Source organism: Schistocerca cancellata, chromosome 1 (assembly GCF_023864275.1).
Source record: "Schistocerca cancellata isolate TAMUIC-IGC-003103 chromosome 1, iqSchCanc2.1, whole genome shotgun sequence".
Classification (NCBI taxonomy): Eukaryota; Metazoa; Arthropoda; class Insecta; order Orthoptera; family Acrididae; genus Schistocerca; species Schistocerca cancellata.
Genome location: NC_064626.1, coordinates 886,408,668 through 886,424,967, shown reverse-complemented (window position 1 = coordinate 886,424,967; position 16,300 = coordinate 886,408,668). Strand labels below are relative to the sequence as shown.

The 16,300-nt window shown below is 43.6% G+C and overlaps 1 protein-coding gene across 1 annotated transcript in view; it reads left to right on the top strand.

Moving 5' to 3' along the window:
• The window catches only part of LOC126190663 (facilitated trehalose transporter Tret1-2 homolog), a 306,675-nt gene that overhangs the window by 263,904 nt on the left and 26,471 nt on the right, over window positions 1-16,300 (top strand). The window contains exons 2-3 of the mRNA XM_049931107.1: window positions 13,203-13,292; window positions 15,362-15,703. Coding sequence (XP_049787064.1) covers window positions 13,203-13,292; window positions 15,362-15,703 — 432 coding nt within the window. The remainder of the gene's footprint in view (window positions 1-13,202; window positions 13,293-15,361; window positions 15,704-16,300) is intronic.

The following is a 16,300-nucleotide window of genomic DNA, read 5'->3' as shown; positions in this document are numbered from 1 at the left end:
TTTCAATTAGTAAAGCGTACAGCAATCAGTCGCCAATAATGTGTATTGCAATCTAGATTTCGGTCACTGTGTGACCATCTTCAGTGCAGTAAATGTAAGTTAATGTTTTAACTTACATTTACTGCATTGAAGATGGCCATATAGTGACCGAAACCTAGATGTGCACTAAACGTCGTTTGCAACTGATTGCTGTACCCTTTATTGCTTGAAATGAATGCAGTCACTGGGTACAACTGTTGCCCTGCGGAATCAAACCTGATAAATTCGTTGTTGCTGTAGTCTCCATTTGAAGACTTCACGCTACTATATCCCGTACAAGCTTCGTCATCTGTGCGTAACCACTGCACCCTACATCAGTTGACCTTGCGTGTTGTACTCATGCTTTGCTCTCTATAATTTTCCACCCCCCACCCACCCCTCCACACACACACACACACACACACACACACACACACACACACACATACACCCACACACACACACACACTTCGTTCCATTAGTCTTCACGCTTCAGAATGGTATCAATGCCGGCCGGTGTGGCCGTGCGGTTAAAGGCGCTTCAGTCTGGAACCGCGTGACCGCTACGGTCGCAGGTTCGAATCCTGCCTCGGGCATGGATGTATGTGATGTCCTTAGGTTAGTTAGGTTTAATTAGTTCTAAGTTCTAGGCGACTGATGACCTCAGAAGTTGAGTCGCATAGTGCTCAGAGCCATTTGAACCAATGGTATCAACCAACCCCTTCTTTTAGTCAAGTTAGGCCATAAAATTTATTTTCTCCCTAGTTCGACTCAAAAATTCCTTTTTAGTTATCCGATCTACCCATTCAATCTTCAACATTCTCCTGTAGCACCACGTTTCAAAAGCTTCTATTTAATTCTTGACTAACTGTTTATCTCGCATGTTTCACTTCCGCACAAAGCTACGTTCCAGACGAACACATTTCAGAAAAGACTTCCTAACATTGAAATTAATATTCGATGTTAACAAATTTCAGCACAGTAGAAAATCAGCTGAAGGTCAAATTTCACTTTTGTATTTACTTCACGACTGATTAGCAGGAGTTACTGACCTGAAATTATTGCAGCATGTTGGAAGTTCGTAAATTTCTCCGTCTCAGAAATCCTTTTCTTGCCATTTCCAGTCGGCATTTAATATTCCCTCTTCTAGACTACCACAAGCTGTCTTGCTCCAAAATAACGAATCGTCTCATAGTCTTTTCTTAATCTAATTCTTTCAGCATCTCCTGATTTAGTTCAGCAACTGTACTTTCCATTGTCCTTGTTTAAAAGTTGTTGACGTTCATTTTGTTATTTCTTCAAAAGACACTATCCATTCCGTTCAACCGCACTTCCAAGTTCTTTGCCGTCTCTGACAGAATTACTATGTCATTGGTAAACCTAACTTTTAAATTCTTCTACCTGACCTATAATTCAATTTCCGAAATGCTGCTTGGATTCCTTCAAAACACGCTTAATGTACAAATTGAATTACACCGGGGATAAGTAGCATACCTATCTCATTCGCTTGTTAACTACTGCTTTCCTTTCATCTATATTTCACGACTAATAAATTATGGTCAGCGTCCACAACTGCCCCTAGAATTCTTTTGGAGTTTCAAATTTGGTTTCGAACTCTCTGTCTTCACTATGTATTCTACCTGAAACATTCCAGTGACCACGGGTCTCTTCCACGTTTACAAACTTCTCTCATGATCTGAAACCAAGTGTTAGCAGTGATTAACTTGTGCTTTGTGCAAAATTCTACCATGTGGGTTTCTCTTTCTTTCCTTGCTTCTGTCCACATTCTCCCACCATTTTCGCTTCGCTTCCTTTTCCTACTATCGAATTCCAGTCCCCCGTACAATTTAATTTTCCCCTTCCGAAAATTTCTGAATAATTAATTTTATTTCATCACACATTCTTTCAGTCTCTTCATCATCTGCTGAACTAGCTGGCATATAAACTGTGGTGTGGGTTCGTGACTACACGTTCACTATGTTGTTCATTTTAGCTTATCCGCATTCCTATTTTCTTATTCATTATTAGACGCACGCCTGCATTACCCCCATTTGGTTTTGGGTTTATAACACTGTACTCACCTGAGCGGAAGGCCTGTTCATCCTACCACGGGACTTCACTAATTTCCACCATGTCTAACTCCAGTCTATCCATACAGTATAGCTGCATATCCTCTTGCGTTAAGCAGTTCGAAGTACAAACGTAGCAAGGCCATGTTGGCTAAAGTTGGAAGGCCATATCAGTCAGTCATCCAGAATGTTACCCCTGCTACTACTGAAAAGACTGCTGCGCCTCTTCAGTAACCATAGGTTAGTCACTTATCACACCAAAAATGATATTAGGAACGTTATATTGTTTCAGACAATATTATATTTGATTTATAAGCTAATTTTCACCCATGTATGATGACTGTGTTATGTTGCTGTAAATTTTCTCAACCAATAGCACAATGTAAAACCGAACCAGCAGACGAAATTCGTCATGATTTTTGCACATTCAGAGAATTAGGTTTCAGAAACTTTTGCTCTCAGTATGGTAGTCTGCTATTAGAAGTGACTGGCTACGATGCAGATGTGCGACTTTGCGAACTAATTCACCAGCGGCACAACAAGCTTACAGATGAACCGCAAGTAGGTCAGTAAGTGGATTTAACGACTGCTGTGTTGAGCAGTGTCAGCCAGGTCGCTGTTCGAGGAGTGAGAAAGGAAGATTATGGTTTAACGTTCCGTCTACGACAAGGTCACAGGGAAATATTGGAAGATTAGGGTCTTATGTCGCCGCAAAAACGAGGTCATTCGAGACGGCCCCAAGCTCTAACTGGAAGAAGAATGAGCTAAGATATATTCTCTCTTCGAAGGAACTATCCTGGCCTTTGCGGGAAGCGATGTAGAAAACCACGCAAAACTAAATCTGGTTGTGCAGACCGGGATTTAAATTGGCCTCCTCCTGAGTGCGAGTCTAGTGACTTTGACAACTGCGCTGGTTATCTACCCGAAGCGACGGTTGTAGATAAGAGTCTTAAAAATATGAAAATCCCTGACTTGTTCTCTGACATAACAGCAGCTAATATAACATTATCACGAAACTTTACGGTATCTACGAAACGGAGATATTTTTCACTTACAATAAAGGAAAAAAGTGATGCATAGGTCAAACGGCTGAAATTGCTATCTATGGCGTCTTATCCCGTCACCCTCATTTATATTGCGCCATCTTGCGATTTCTAAAACGGCTGATACGGCACTATTTTTCCTCAAACGAATAGTTCTCCTTCTCTAGAAACCTCATTCTCGACGGTTTATTGAACTTCAACATTTGTAGCATGGATCCCTCTCGTAGTTTGCTGTTTTGTGTTCTTTGAACAGTACCGAGAAGTTAAATAAAAAAACTTAAAAAAACTATAACGAACAACTGTAGTGATTTTTGTCACCATTTATTTTCATCCAAACGATAAGGTGGGGCCTCTGCAGTGAACGAGGAACACGTGACTGAGTCGGTGTGAAGAAAGCCGTAACAAAGTCAAAGAATGAGCCAGAAAATATTTCCGACCCCTGTCAAAGTGCAATATAAAGAATAAATAGTAATGATGAAGGTGAGGAGACACTCTTAATAATACCAAAGAAAATAAAAAGCATGAATAGTCGTTCAAATTTGTGAATGTGTTTACGACGACCACCTACATCATAGACCTCATGTACAGCAGTTGTGCTTGAAGTGTAGCATATACAGCGGGCGCTCCGTTCTTAGCAGTCCCTGGCGATGAGAGAGTTTCGTGTTTCTGTTACAAACCTAAATTCGTACTAACGTGTGAGGCGTCAGATAACGCAAAGCTATCAATAATTGAGAATTGGTGCAAATACTGCACTGAAATTTCCCTCGATTTTTTTAGTAATGTACTGCATACTGTTCAGTTACTATAGCGCGTGATTTTTTTAAACGAAATGAGGTTCGGTGACAGGATTATGGAAAATAAGACCGAATATTTACTGATTATTTCTATAATTGCATACTGTTGTTGCATACTGTAGTTACAATAACAAGACTTGAATTAATGCGCCTATCCCTATACAATGCACAACAGAATTAAAGGATCACTTTTTCAAAAACCCGTAATTGTCTCCCTTCCGACGCATAAGTTTGAAATTTGGTTCAAAAGTGCCTGCAACCTTCCTCTGGAATCGTGAAAAAGCGTGGCGACCTGCAACGTCACCCTGGAGCTCAGTGACGTTTCAAACAGCAAGGTGGCGACACATGCAAAAAAGGAGCCAGAGCTCAGAAGTTCATGAGACGTTGCAAAGTGGGTTAATGACGTCACGTTGGCACCAAATTTCACCAAACTTCTGCCCAACACCACCGTGGACGTGTTACACGATGAGAAGATCGTCACAACCCTTCTTACCCTCATTTCATCCCTTCATCTGACGCCTCTGCTGTGGAAGTCGTAACCGCGACACCTAGCATTGAAATCACGCGGTTTTCTTATGGGTGGTCGATGATGATGATGATTAGTGTTTTAGGGCGCACATTGGGTGGTCGAGGAAAATATTTCAGACCCACAGCCGCTCAGAATTAAAACGTAAAAGACTCAGGGGGTGGCATGAAGGGCGTCAGTGAAACCACCCCTTTCCTTTGGATGTTGATTCCCACACAATTCGCCTTCGAAAACGACAGTCCGCAGTTCGATGAGAAACAGGGAGACGTTTTTGACAACCTTTGCCACTGTTGACACCTCTTCGGTGATTCAACCCTTCTTGATGGACATCACGGGGTTGCAACCTCACTAAACGTAATCTCACCCCTTTGGAGTGCGATGCGATCGCAATTTTCGCTCTGGTGTACAGGGTGTGATAATTAGGGGCCGTTCAAAACCATTCAGCGAAATTTGGACGTAATCCGAAGCAGCAAAGGGCTTTTTCAGTGCTGCTGTTTCACGCCCTGCTGTGACACAAGCGTGAATAAAACGTAATAGGGTCGTTCTAAGACCCCTGCCCCCCTCCACCCAAGTTCGGCAAGTTCGTTGGTGCCACACGCCCACTTTATTGAGTATTTTAGAAGGGTGCCTTTACAGAGAAAACCTGTGAAGTATTCCTAGGCGCCTTGAGGCAGGCAACTGACCACGGAGGTATGTCATTGTGGTTGTCCACATGCAGGCGCCTCGGTAAAATGGGTTCCAATCGGGTAAAGTACACATGCAGGGAAGTGAGAATCTACCCACTGATTCAACACGACGTGAGATCCGAAGTCAGCGGGAGTTAAAACATGAACTTTTTTTAATGTTAGTCGTGAAGTCGTTGTTCCCGTATTACTTTACAAGCAGTGCAGTTCGGAATAATCATTAGTGCTGCAGTTCACTGACTGCTGATTGTGGGGCCCTCGTCCAGGAAAAAAGACACTACCTCTTCAAAGTCAGAAGTCCGTACAACGTGGTCTCCTTCATGGTCGTTATATTGTGGAACCACTCGCTGTGCTTTCTCTCTAACGCTGGCATGTTCTTCGAAATATAATGCGCACGGGACGTCATCTATGAAGTCACGTTCGCCAATACAACTTGTCAGCTTCCTACAGTTTCCAGTAATTACTCCGTACACGAAAATCAAATCTGCTAGTTCCTTAGCTCACCGGGCAGCCTGAGTGTGCTTTACCAGCAGTTTTCCAAGCTCGTTTACGGAAATATTGCGCTGGTCCCCAATCTCCACCTCAGAAAACACGATATTCAGACAGTTAAACTAGAATACCCGCCTCCGAAGCCGAGGTCGTTAATGCACACTTGTACCGCGGTGTTCGATTCAGAGGCAAGGTGGTTCGAATCCTAAAAAAAAAAATACTCCGTCTACAGGCCACAAGTGACCCATCGGTACCATCCGACCGCCGTGTCATCCTCAGAAGAGGATGCGGATAGGAGGGGCGTGGGGTCAGCTCACCGCTCTCCCGGCCGTAATGATGGTATTCTTGACCGAAGCCGCTACTATTCGGTCGAGTAGCCCTCAATTGGCATCACGAGGCTGAATGCACCCCGAAAAATGGCAACAGCGCATGGCGGCCTGGATGGTCACCCATCCAAGCGCCGTCCACGCTAGACAGCGCTTAACTTCGGTGATCTCACGGGAACCGGTGTATCCACTGCGGCAAGGCCGTTGCCCGGTTCGAATCCTGGTGGCATTTGAGTGCCAAGGGGAGGAGAGGTGATGGCATAAAGTTCCTGGTCACCACTGCTGTTGCAGATGTCCTGGATTAAATTCCAAAGCTCTCCGCAGTGTCTCATGAAGTGAGGGTGTGTGTTTCCCCTTATCCATAACAACACAAACCCAGCACTACACTGTACAAGCACTTATCACACTCATCCACACGAAACAGATATACACTTTACACTTCATATCGGGTCGGAGGAAGCCACCGGCAGACCACCTCCACTAGGACCTTGCCTAGAACGGCGATGCAGGATTCCTGCGTCTACTCTACTATGCTCATTCCCTAAGTGTGGGGCTACTTTGAAAATACGGTAACACACAGAAAGAAATTTCCACGGTTCACAGATTGGGTTAACCGACGTCTGTGGCGATATGCTAGAAAGTTAAATGACAGTAATTTGCAATCCATAAACACAGAGGGTTTCTTACGACGGGGTAAAAGCTAGGAAATAGGGAGACAGTTTAAATGTGAAAGCATTAATTAGCTATACTTTTATTCTGAGAAATCGGAGGAACATTAGGAACACGAGTCCCGTGATTGGCCATGCGGGGAACCGACGGTGAAACTGTGACGTCCACCATGTATTTGACATAGTAAACAAAAGCTTTTTACCATACACCTTTTTTGTGAGATTTCAACGTTTTGGAGACTGAGGCTGTGAATGAAACTACCAAGACTGAATTCCTTCAATGCTGATCCAGTCAGAAATTCCAGTCTTCGAGTTACAATTCTTAGTTCCGGCCCCGTTTTGGGATAAACCAGGGAATAGGATACCAAGCGCCAGGTTTGACCAATGACGATCCCACGGTGAAAACACACAAAATTTCAAGAAGGCGACGAGTGCTCATAACCGTTTCCAATACTCACCAAAAATAATCACGAAGTATAATATTGCGAAAAATCTAGATTAGAATTACAAAAACTAATGGGGCAACCGCGGGAAAATGTTGTTTCTGGCTAGGAGAAACTAACATCTAACATAACAACGGCAAACCCACATTGATAGAAAATACACAAAAACAAAAATGAAATAAACAAAAGACAACGGTAAAACTCGAAAACGAACAACTGGTGGTGTCGACAACTTGAGTTGAGCTATATAAGTTCACTTTGAAAGACCGAAATCCTATTAAGAAACTGCGCTACACACCAGGCGAAAAATCACCAAAAGTAACGAAACGTAGTATTGGCAATCCGAGGTGATCTATACAGCTACAACTTGACACGCTGAAACCAAAACACAAATTCTAAAAGAAGTCGTACATCACACCCAACATAAATTCACGAAAACAAACGAAACGCGATATCGTCCATCTAGGTTGACCTATATAGCTCAGCTGGATACACCTATACTCAAATATTAACTTTAAAATAAATTGCTTTACAGAACCATGCCGAAGAAATACCTTCAATGTTTTTCTGTCGTTTCCTCGATTAGCCCTTGCTCAAAGCGCTCGAGAAAAGAAAATACCATTTTCTGCACAGGAAGAGAGGAGAAAAGTGTTAAAATTTAAGGTAAGATATGCGCTGTCCAGAACTGGTACCTTCTCAAAGTCTATGAGCAGAACATAGTGCCACATGCACCCACAGTAAACTGGGCAGACGATGATTAGTTTGGTGCAGTCATAGGCTACTAAATGTTGATTATACCAGCCAGTCTGATGATGGGTTTGGGAGATTTCCTGCATTCGTCTAATCGTATTTTTGTCCTGGACAAAAGTTTACCTACCAAATCCAAAAAAATGTAGCTTTCAAAACATATTTTGTTCAGTTTTAATTATAACAGTCGACACTAAAGAACATATCATGAGAGCAATGCAATAAATAAATTATCGTGTACCGATGCAAAGTTTTATAAGCAAACAAAGTTTTAGATGGTAGGCCTTTCTTGAAGTTTATTCCCTGTGTCTCCACTTCAGCGTTATTAAAGTGGCATTTGTACTGATATCCAGCAGTTTTTTCTCAATCTTTCTAATTTTATCCTACGTCTGATTTTACGTTTTTAATTTCGGTCTAACATTGTAGTAGTATTAATAAGTTAGTTTTTATAGTAGTTTCTAGATTTGCATCTCCTGTATTTAATCACATATGCATAGAATTGCAGATCGTTGTATCAAACACATGATATCCACTTGCATATTAATAAGATAAAAAGATGTACTTTGCATACACTATTGAAATGTGCTTACTGTATAAGTACCTCAAAAATACTAAGTAGATAACTATCAGCCTTTTGAGATGCAATAAGTTTTACATAGTCCAAGTCACATTTAGTTATTGGGGCACAATACGTCTTCGAACTCACGAGGTGAGTTATATCAAAACTGCAAAGTTCTGAATCTTGCACCTTCTCGGAAAAATTTCTATGGACGCCCTTGGTGATTGCTAGTGTTTGTCACGATTCCGCACAACCCTGTAACTGACAACCCGGCAGAACCTTGCGGTTGGTGCAGCTAGACACAGGACGGAAGACAGCGGGGCCAGAACAATGGCGCTTTCTGGTGGGGAAGCAGCAACACGGGCGCACTCCGCGTTTACGACGCCCGCCGCTGCCGGGCGGTGATTTACGCGTGCCAACACGGCGCCCTGCGCTGTCCTACCAGCCGCTTCCCGCGCCGGCACTCTGCTTGCGCAAAGCTTCGGTACTGCCGTAGCCCAGCCGGAAGCACGCCGCCTTGTATGTTTTCAGAGGGAACATAGGTGCGCCGGTGTTTGGTAAGCTGTTGTATAAGCGTCATTCAGACAGCGCATAGAACAGTCAGCATCAGGGACGGGGTGAGGCGTTGCGATGCTGAAACAGCGGACTCGTGCTCCAGAGAACTCGCAATTCAAGCTTCATCCTCCCATCCTGATTTTGGTTTCCTTGGTAGACACGAATCATATTTTCCAGATCACGACTGGAATGGTTCCTTCAATCAAGGAACTGGCCAACCGCATCGTAATTTTTGCCTACTAACCGCCGCCGTTAATCTACGCCATAATCAAACATATCAAATCAGTACCGAATAATACGATCGTCAAAAATGCTCGTTATCTAATCTGTCTTCGGCCTTGTATTACTTCAATGTATGCATTACTATCCCCGCAATTATTTACTTACAGTAACACTTTTTTATAGTGTCGCACGCTTTTTGTACCCACTCATGTTTTTCACTTTTCGTTGCTGTAGTCCGTTCGGCCAGAGAATATCCATGAAAGGTGGAGTGGGCTTTGTGCGGTTGGATTGCGCGTCTCCTGGTTTGTGGACGTTCCTATAGTAAAGCTTTGATGTTGTCTAAGTTCTTGGAGACAAAAGTTTTTAGTCAGTACTGACTGGTAATCTTTTACACTTCGCAATTGAAACCTGTCAGCTGCCAGTTGTCAGGGATCTTCTATCCTCTACTGTAGTATAATAACAATACTGTTATTGTGATCGCTTCTCAGTTTTGGTTATTGATAACTTGATACCAGTGTCTGAGTTTAATTTGTACAGCATTGAAGATGATCACTATGTGATCGAAAATGGATTCTGCTATCAATAAAACATCAATATTATGGCCAACGCTGACCTTATTTAACATATATGGTCGTTGTGCGCACAGCACTCCATGGAGTCGCCAATCAATACTGTATTTTTTCCTTTCCTTTGTGAGATGTCCAACGACCTCAACAAGTTACGGAAATTGTTGAGTCCTTTGTTTGACACTGATGTTTCATCATTCGTGAGCAAGGCAATGCTTTGGCCCGTATCGAAACCACATCTTTACTGCAATTATTCCGGTGATTGAGTATCATCTAACAATGTACCACCATCCACAATAGACTTGCAGCACGCACAAAACTGACAACGCGTTCCCTTCCACCACACATACTCGCATTATGCGTTGCTACTTGCTTTAGTTTACTGACATGAAGCAGCATATCCCGTGAATGAAAATTTCCGATGAAGAAGGAGACTGCTAGCCATGTCACAACGTGGAAAAAGTAATTTTATGTTATTGCAAGTGATTCAGTAACTTCACTTTATCGAAGCACGACAAAAATGACCTGGAAAAGTAATACAACATTTTCTGCCTCTACCGTCTTCACCAGAACATTACTAGCAAAAGTAAACACAATTAATTACTTCACTAATTGTTTTGTAAAAAAACGCGTTATCCTTGCTACAAGGTACTTTGTTTGTTCCAGATGCGTTTCTCCTTTTACTTTAAAGTATCTTCAATTGAATCTAGAGCAATACAAAAAAAAATCTATACATTTCTCTCTCTATTACACACACACACACACACACACAAATCTGCAACTAGCGACAGAAGAGTAATAGTGCTCCATAGCAATTAGCGCAAAGGACATGAAAATTGTTAAGAAAAAAGTTCGTGACATGAAATTGCGCTTATGTTTCATAAGTGAAGTTACAGAGCGACCTCCAGCATGTGACCAGATGAGAGAAAACGCAGATGCCAGCCACAAACTCGAATAACTATAAGCAATCACTTATTTAGGAAAAAAAAACAAGACGCGAACTGTTTTAAAATTTAAGAATATCACATGTCAAAACAAAACCGTATTTTTCTACTGGAGATGCCTTAAAGTAAAAGGCGAAACGCGTCTGGAACAAACAAAACAAATTGCTGCAAGAAAAAGGCGGTTTTTATTGACAAAACGAAAATTGCTGAGCTTGTTGCGGATGATGGCCACGCAAACAAGCTTGTAATTCTTTCAAATTTAGTTTTTTATGTCTTCAGGCCGTTACTGATTTTTCTGCGTTAGTTCGCACACGAAACACCTTAAGTTCTTCAGTGTTTCCATACATAGCTAACGTTGTAGTTCGTATCTAAAAATAACAAAGTTTTTTCATATGGAATCTAAAAGCAATAGAGACGGCGAGTCTAGCTTCAGTAATTCACTTTCCCTTGTGGCATTACTACAGTCGGTGCCCTGTGAACCGATAGAGACCACCTGGAATAATTAACTCACGAGAAAAAGGATTAAATATAGATTATATGTTGGTGATATTGCTCCTGTCCCTAAGGAGGACAGTAAAGTTCGGTGCGTGTTGTCATTGGGAGGTCTGAGCGTTATGCAACGCATATTTACTCTAATAAAGAGAAGCGATACGGAGTTGCGTATGAACATAGTACTTTGATTTTCTGGCTTACAGATAACAAATACATACTGTTCTCACATTATATATAACTTTTCTTTGAGTGAAAATAACGAGAATAGATATAACGAAAGCCTTGAGATTTCATTTATATGCGGTCAGATGGAGAACTGATTTGATTTGATTTATTGCTCATTTAGAGACCTGTTGCCTTACATTTTATAACAGATCGTTCATTGTACAGCTTTTCAAGTACATTACAAAGCATATTTCATTTTACAAAGAGCAATTACTGTTTTCAGCAATTACAATGAAAGTACTAATAAATTAAAAATACATTAGAAATTGATAGAAAAAACACAAAAATATTCAAGTTTTAAGAAGATATGATGATAGATGATAGGAGAGACTTGGATGATAAGAGGAAGAGAGAGAGACAGAAATGGTTACTCTATCTGAGCCAGCCCCGTCCGAAAGCCTCGTAACTACTTCGAGCCTTGCAGTACCGGTTCGCTACAGTGTAATTTACGGATTAATTTTTTGTAGACACTATTTACAAAAACACTATAACTATTATGTACATTGTGGAAAGTGCAGGGGTGTGAGTTACAGTATGTTATTTCTTGGCATTATTAATTAATCTTCAGTTCCTATATTATGTATCTTGAATTTTACCTGTTATGTTGCTTATATGCTAAGTGTTGAGTTACGAATGTTACATCCCAACAGCGGTGTAATGACCGCGGGATGGATGTGCCTGCTGCTCATACTTAAGCTAGAACAGCTTTACATGGTTGATTGAATTATACTGTTTATTCGGATACAGTTTAATTATTTTAGATGTTGTGTAAGGTTGTCTGTGGTACATATTGGTGAAAGTGTTTGCTGTTTGAGTGAGTGTGTGTTTCGGTACTGCTGTCTGTGTTGGTGCACGCATTGGAAGTTCTGTCTTACGTGCTTCCTGTGTGTTGCAATGTTCTGTTACACGGCCGTGTCTGTCTGTATTCACTGAGACTTCATCAGCGATTTTATTTACTTTTTCCCAATCGTCTGTGTCTCTAAGATGAAGAACTGGACGAGATCCTCTGCAGATTATCCACAGACTGAAAATGACCTCTTCAGTCTACTACATCGTAAAAATTAGTACAAAGGAACAACCTGTTATCTCAGATCTCTCACACATGTTCGCTCATCATCTGCAATCTCTAGAGGATGGCCGGCCGGAGTGGCCTTGCGGTTCTAGGCGATTCAGTCTGGAACCGCATGACCGCTACGGTCGCAGGTTCGAATCCTGCCTCGGGCATGGATGTGTGTGATGTCCTTAGGTTAGTTAGGTTTAAGTAGTTCTAAGTTCTAGGGGACTGATGACCACAGATGTTAAGTCCCATAGTGCTCAGAGCCATTTTTTCTAGAGGATGGAGAATTATCCTCATTTCCCTGTAATGTTTCGAACTAACCGTAATTCGTGTATGAGCTGAGAAAAAATGGTGGTAACAATACAGAAAAAACTGTTTCCGAAAGAAACATGTTTTCTCGATGATTATCGCAAAACATAGAACTAATGAGCATTAGCAGCATGTTCTTTCGTATTTATTCCTAATCATGCAGTCCTTCGTAAAACATTAAGTGCCAGGGATATTAAGCGCTCCTGTAGCAAATGGCAGTCACGCCATACTGAGTGGAGATGTTTTGTCTATAATCACTTCGACCTTGGTGTAGCGTTAACCACTCTATCTAACCACAGCGCTACCGGTTCCGCAAGAATGATCAGAACTTCCTGCTGGGAATTCACGGTCGCCGAAGGCGATACGCGAAATGAAGCCTACTTGTGCGGTCGCAAATTCACGAGCACTGCGCTGGCAGCGGCAGAGTGGGCGCTTGTCCTTTCTGACGTCTGTTTCTCTGTCCGCAGGACGAGGCCAAACAGAAGGAAGCCGGCGCCTGCTGCCCGCAGGATGACGACCAAGCCAAGCAAGAGGAGCGGCCGCCTCTCAGACCACAGGTCAGTACTCAACAAACCGCCCCACACCGTGGAAGACGCGAGTCCGCGATTTCATGTGCAGTCGAGGTGGTCGGAGAGGGAGCACGAGGATGATAGAGTACGTCCCGATTGCTGGTATACCGCCGTATCCCTAATTACGCCATGCGAGTGCCAGGATGGCTCTTTCAAGCAGGTCAGATCAGATCATCCTGGAGCTCACTCTGTGTCTAATGACATTTTATAATCGTACTGTTGTGCGAGTAATAAACACACAGACACACACACACACACACACACACACACACAGAGAGAGAGAGAGAGAGAGAGAGAGAAAGCAATAACAGGACAGAAACTGTAATCTTCCAATGACGCACTGTTAGACTCCAGTTGAGGTTTAAATATACCCTGTGATGCTACCAAGATCTGAACCTGGTGGCCTTTATAGTGAACCGACCCCTCTCCATAAGATCAGGTGGAATATTAACACACATTATTGAATGCCTGACCTTGAATCAGGCTAGCCCAGTCGTACATGAAATATGGGTACCATAGCTCGCAAAGGAATAACAAAAAAGGTTTAGCCAAACTACAGAATGAAACTAAACGTCACGATGAAGTCTTGTTTATTGATAAAACGCATGAACTTGCCTCCAGTCATTGAACAGATAATACAAACAATTATTAAGTGCACAGTTGTTTAAATGGATTATTGAACATACACGATAATACCTTGGTACAATTTGCTGTCTCCAAATGCACCGCCAATGATTGCTGAATCAATTAACAGATGAAAGGAAAGACCCACATAATTACACATGAGCACCAGTATCCTTGCCTAATGTTGAGCCGAGAGTGCGTGAAATAATTCAGAAAAGCAGGACCCTAACTTGAAACAACTAACTTCGCGTCTGCTTTGTTACGTCGTGCGCAAACGCTGCACACACTTATCGCCGTTGTAAAACTCAGACACAGAGAATGGCTGCAGTGGTGCCCAAAAGTTACAAGTTCTGGGGCCCAGCATCTGTGATTGGCCCTGAGACAGAGTCACAAAACGACCATCAGCCTTACCGTCGCCCGCTGGAAGTGCAGACGGAGACCAGGTCTTCGCTTTCTGGAGCTCTAAGACGAAGCGTTCATATCTTCTTACAAAAATTTCTATGATTCCGCGAGCAGCAGATTCTCGTCAGCCACTCGGTGTGCACCTTCCGAGACCTGTACAATGTAAAATTTATAAAAATACTAGCGATCTCCACCTCATAAAGTATCTGTTGTGATTAACCAGTATTACACATTTCACTCTTATAATGCTGTTAAAAAGCAGTAATTCTCTCCCACTATGAGTTTGGTTTCACGTTTTTCCCAATGATGGTGGCTGCACATGGGTCACTCGCAAGTTTTCGCTACAAAATTAATTTTGGTGACCCAATCCTGGGCCCCCTAACAAAACTCATGCGTCAGTTACCCCTGACCTCCTTTGCGTCCAGCAGATTACTCTCTCTCTCTGAGTATCTCATGTTTTCCCCACCACCTTGCATCCTATCTTCTTAGAGCGTTATTTCTCACAATGTCAATTCACAACTTTCCGAGTCTGGCCTGCTGTCTCCTGCTATTGTCGCTACTGGAGCGCCATGGCCATCCCAAAGAGCGGTCGTCGACCAGAGAATACCGGGCAGCGACTCTGCTTTTTAGCAGAAGAACCGTTTCACGACCCTTTTGGTACTCTACCCCTGCTGCCCTTGCGTTCTCACAGCAGCCAGCTGACTCAGCTCTCAGAAAAATTACATACATCTTTCACCACGGTACAGAAGCTAGATGAAGAAGCACTTATTAAATTCTCAATCACTGGTGATTGTTTCAGTTATTTGCAAACTTTCATGCTCCGCTTGTAATTTGAATTGATTTTGTAGCCGACTACGTTTCTACGTGCTCACCGATGTGGGTCGTTTCTGAGACATGTCGCACGGCGTATCGAATCGCATTGCCTCAGTGAGAAACGCGGCTAACAGCGTCCCCTCGAACTGCTAGTGTACGCAACCCTCGAAACTGGACTCGTGCTCTCGCCGCACAGTAATTTCGTGTTTTCCCGACAGCTGGTGGCGGCTCTGCTGGCGTGCTGGGTGGCGCTGGCGTCGGGCGCGAGCCTGGGCTACGTGACGCCGGCGCTGCCGTCGCTGCAGGCGGCGGGCTCCGGACTGCAGGTGAGCGAGGAGCAGGGCTCGTGGGTGGCGAGCCTGGCGATGCTGGGCGCGCTGGCGGGCGGCGCGCTGGCCGGGCCCTGCATCGCCGTGGGCCGGCGCGCCGCGCTCTGGGCCGCCGCCGCGCCGCTCGCGCTCGCCTGGCTGCTCGTCGTCGCCGCCACCGCCGTCTCACACCTCTACGTCGCGCACGTCATCATGGGCGTCTGCCTCGGCGTCATCACCGACGCCGCGCAGGTCGGTCACTCTCCGCTCAACTCTGAGTAGCACCTACGCACGGCGACATCGCTTATTTATTGTACGACGGTAATCCCAAAAGTAAGGTCTCCTATTCTTTTACAAGTACAGAACTCCGTTTGTGTGGCAGTTGGTCACACTGTTATGAAGAGTGCTTCGCGCGCTGGTATGTAAACGTGCGCACGTCGCGCTGAGGCCCAGTCTCGCCTTGGCAGCCGTTGAGAATGGAGCTCCCGTCGGATGTTACCGCCAAGTGCGAATTGCGCACAGTTAGTCGGTTTTTGAACGCAAAGGGCACTGCGCCGATTGAAATCCGTCGCCAATTGACGGAAGTCTATGGTGAGTCGTGCATGGAAGTCAAAAATGTTCGTAAGTGGTGTAGAGAGTTTGCAGCTGGTCGGACCGAAATTCACGACGAACAGAGGAGCGGGAGACCGTCATTTTCTCAGGAGACAGTGTTGAAGGTTGAATGTGTATGAATTCCTAAGGGAGAAAACCGCTGAGGACATCGGTCCCTAGACTTACACACTACTTAAACTAACTTATGCTAAGAACAACACATACACCCATGCCCGAGGGAGGAGTCGAACCTCCGGC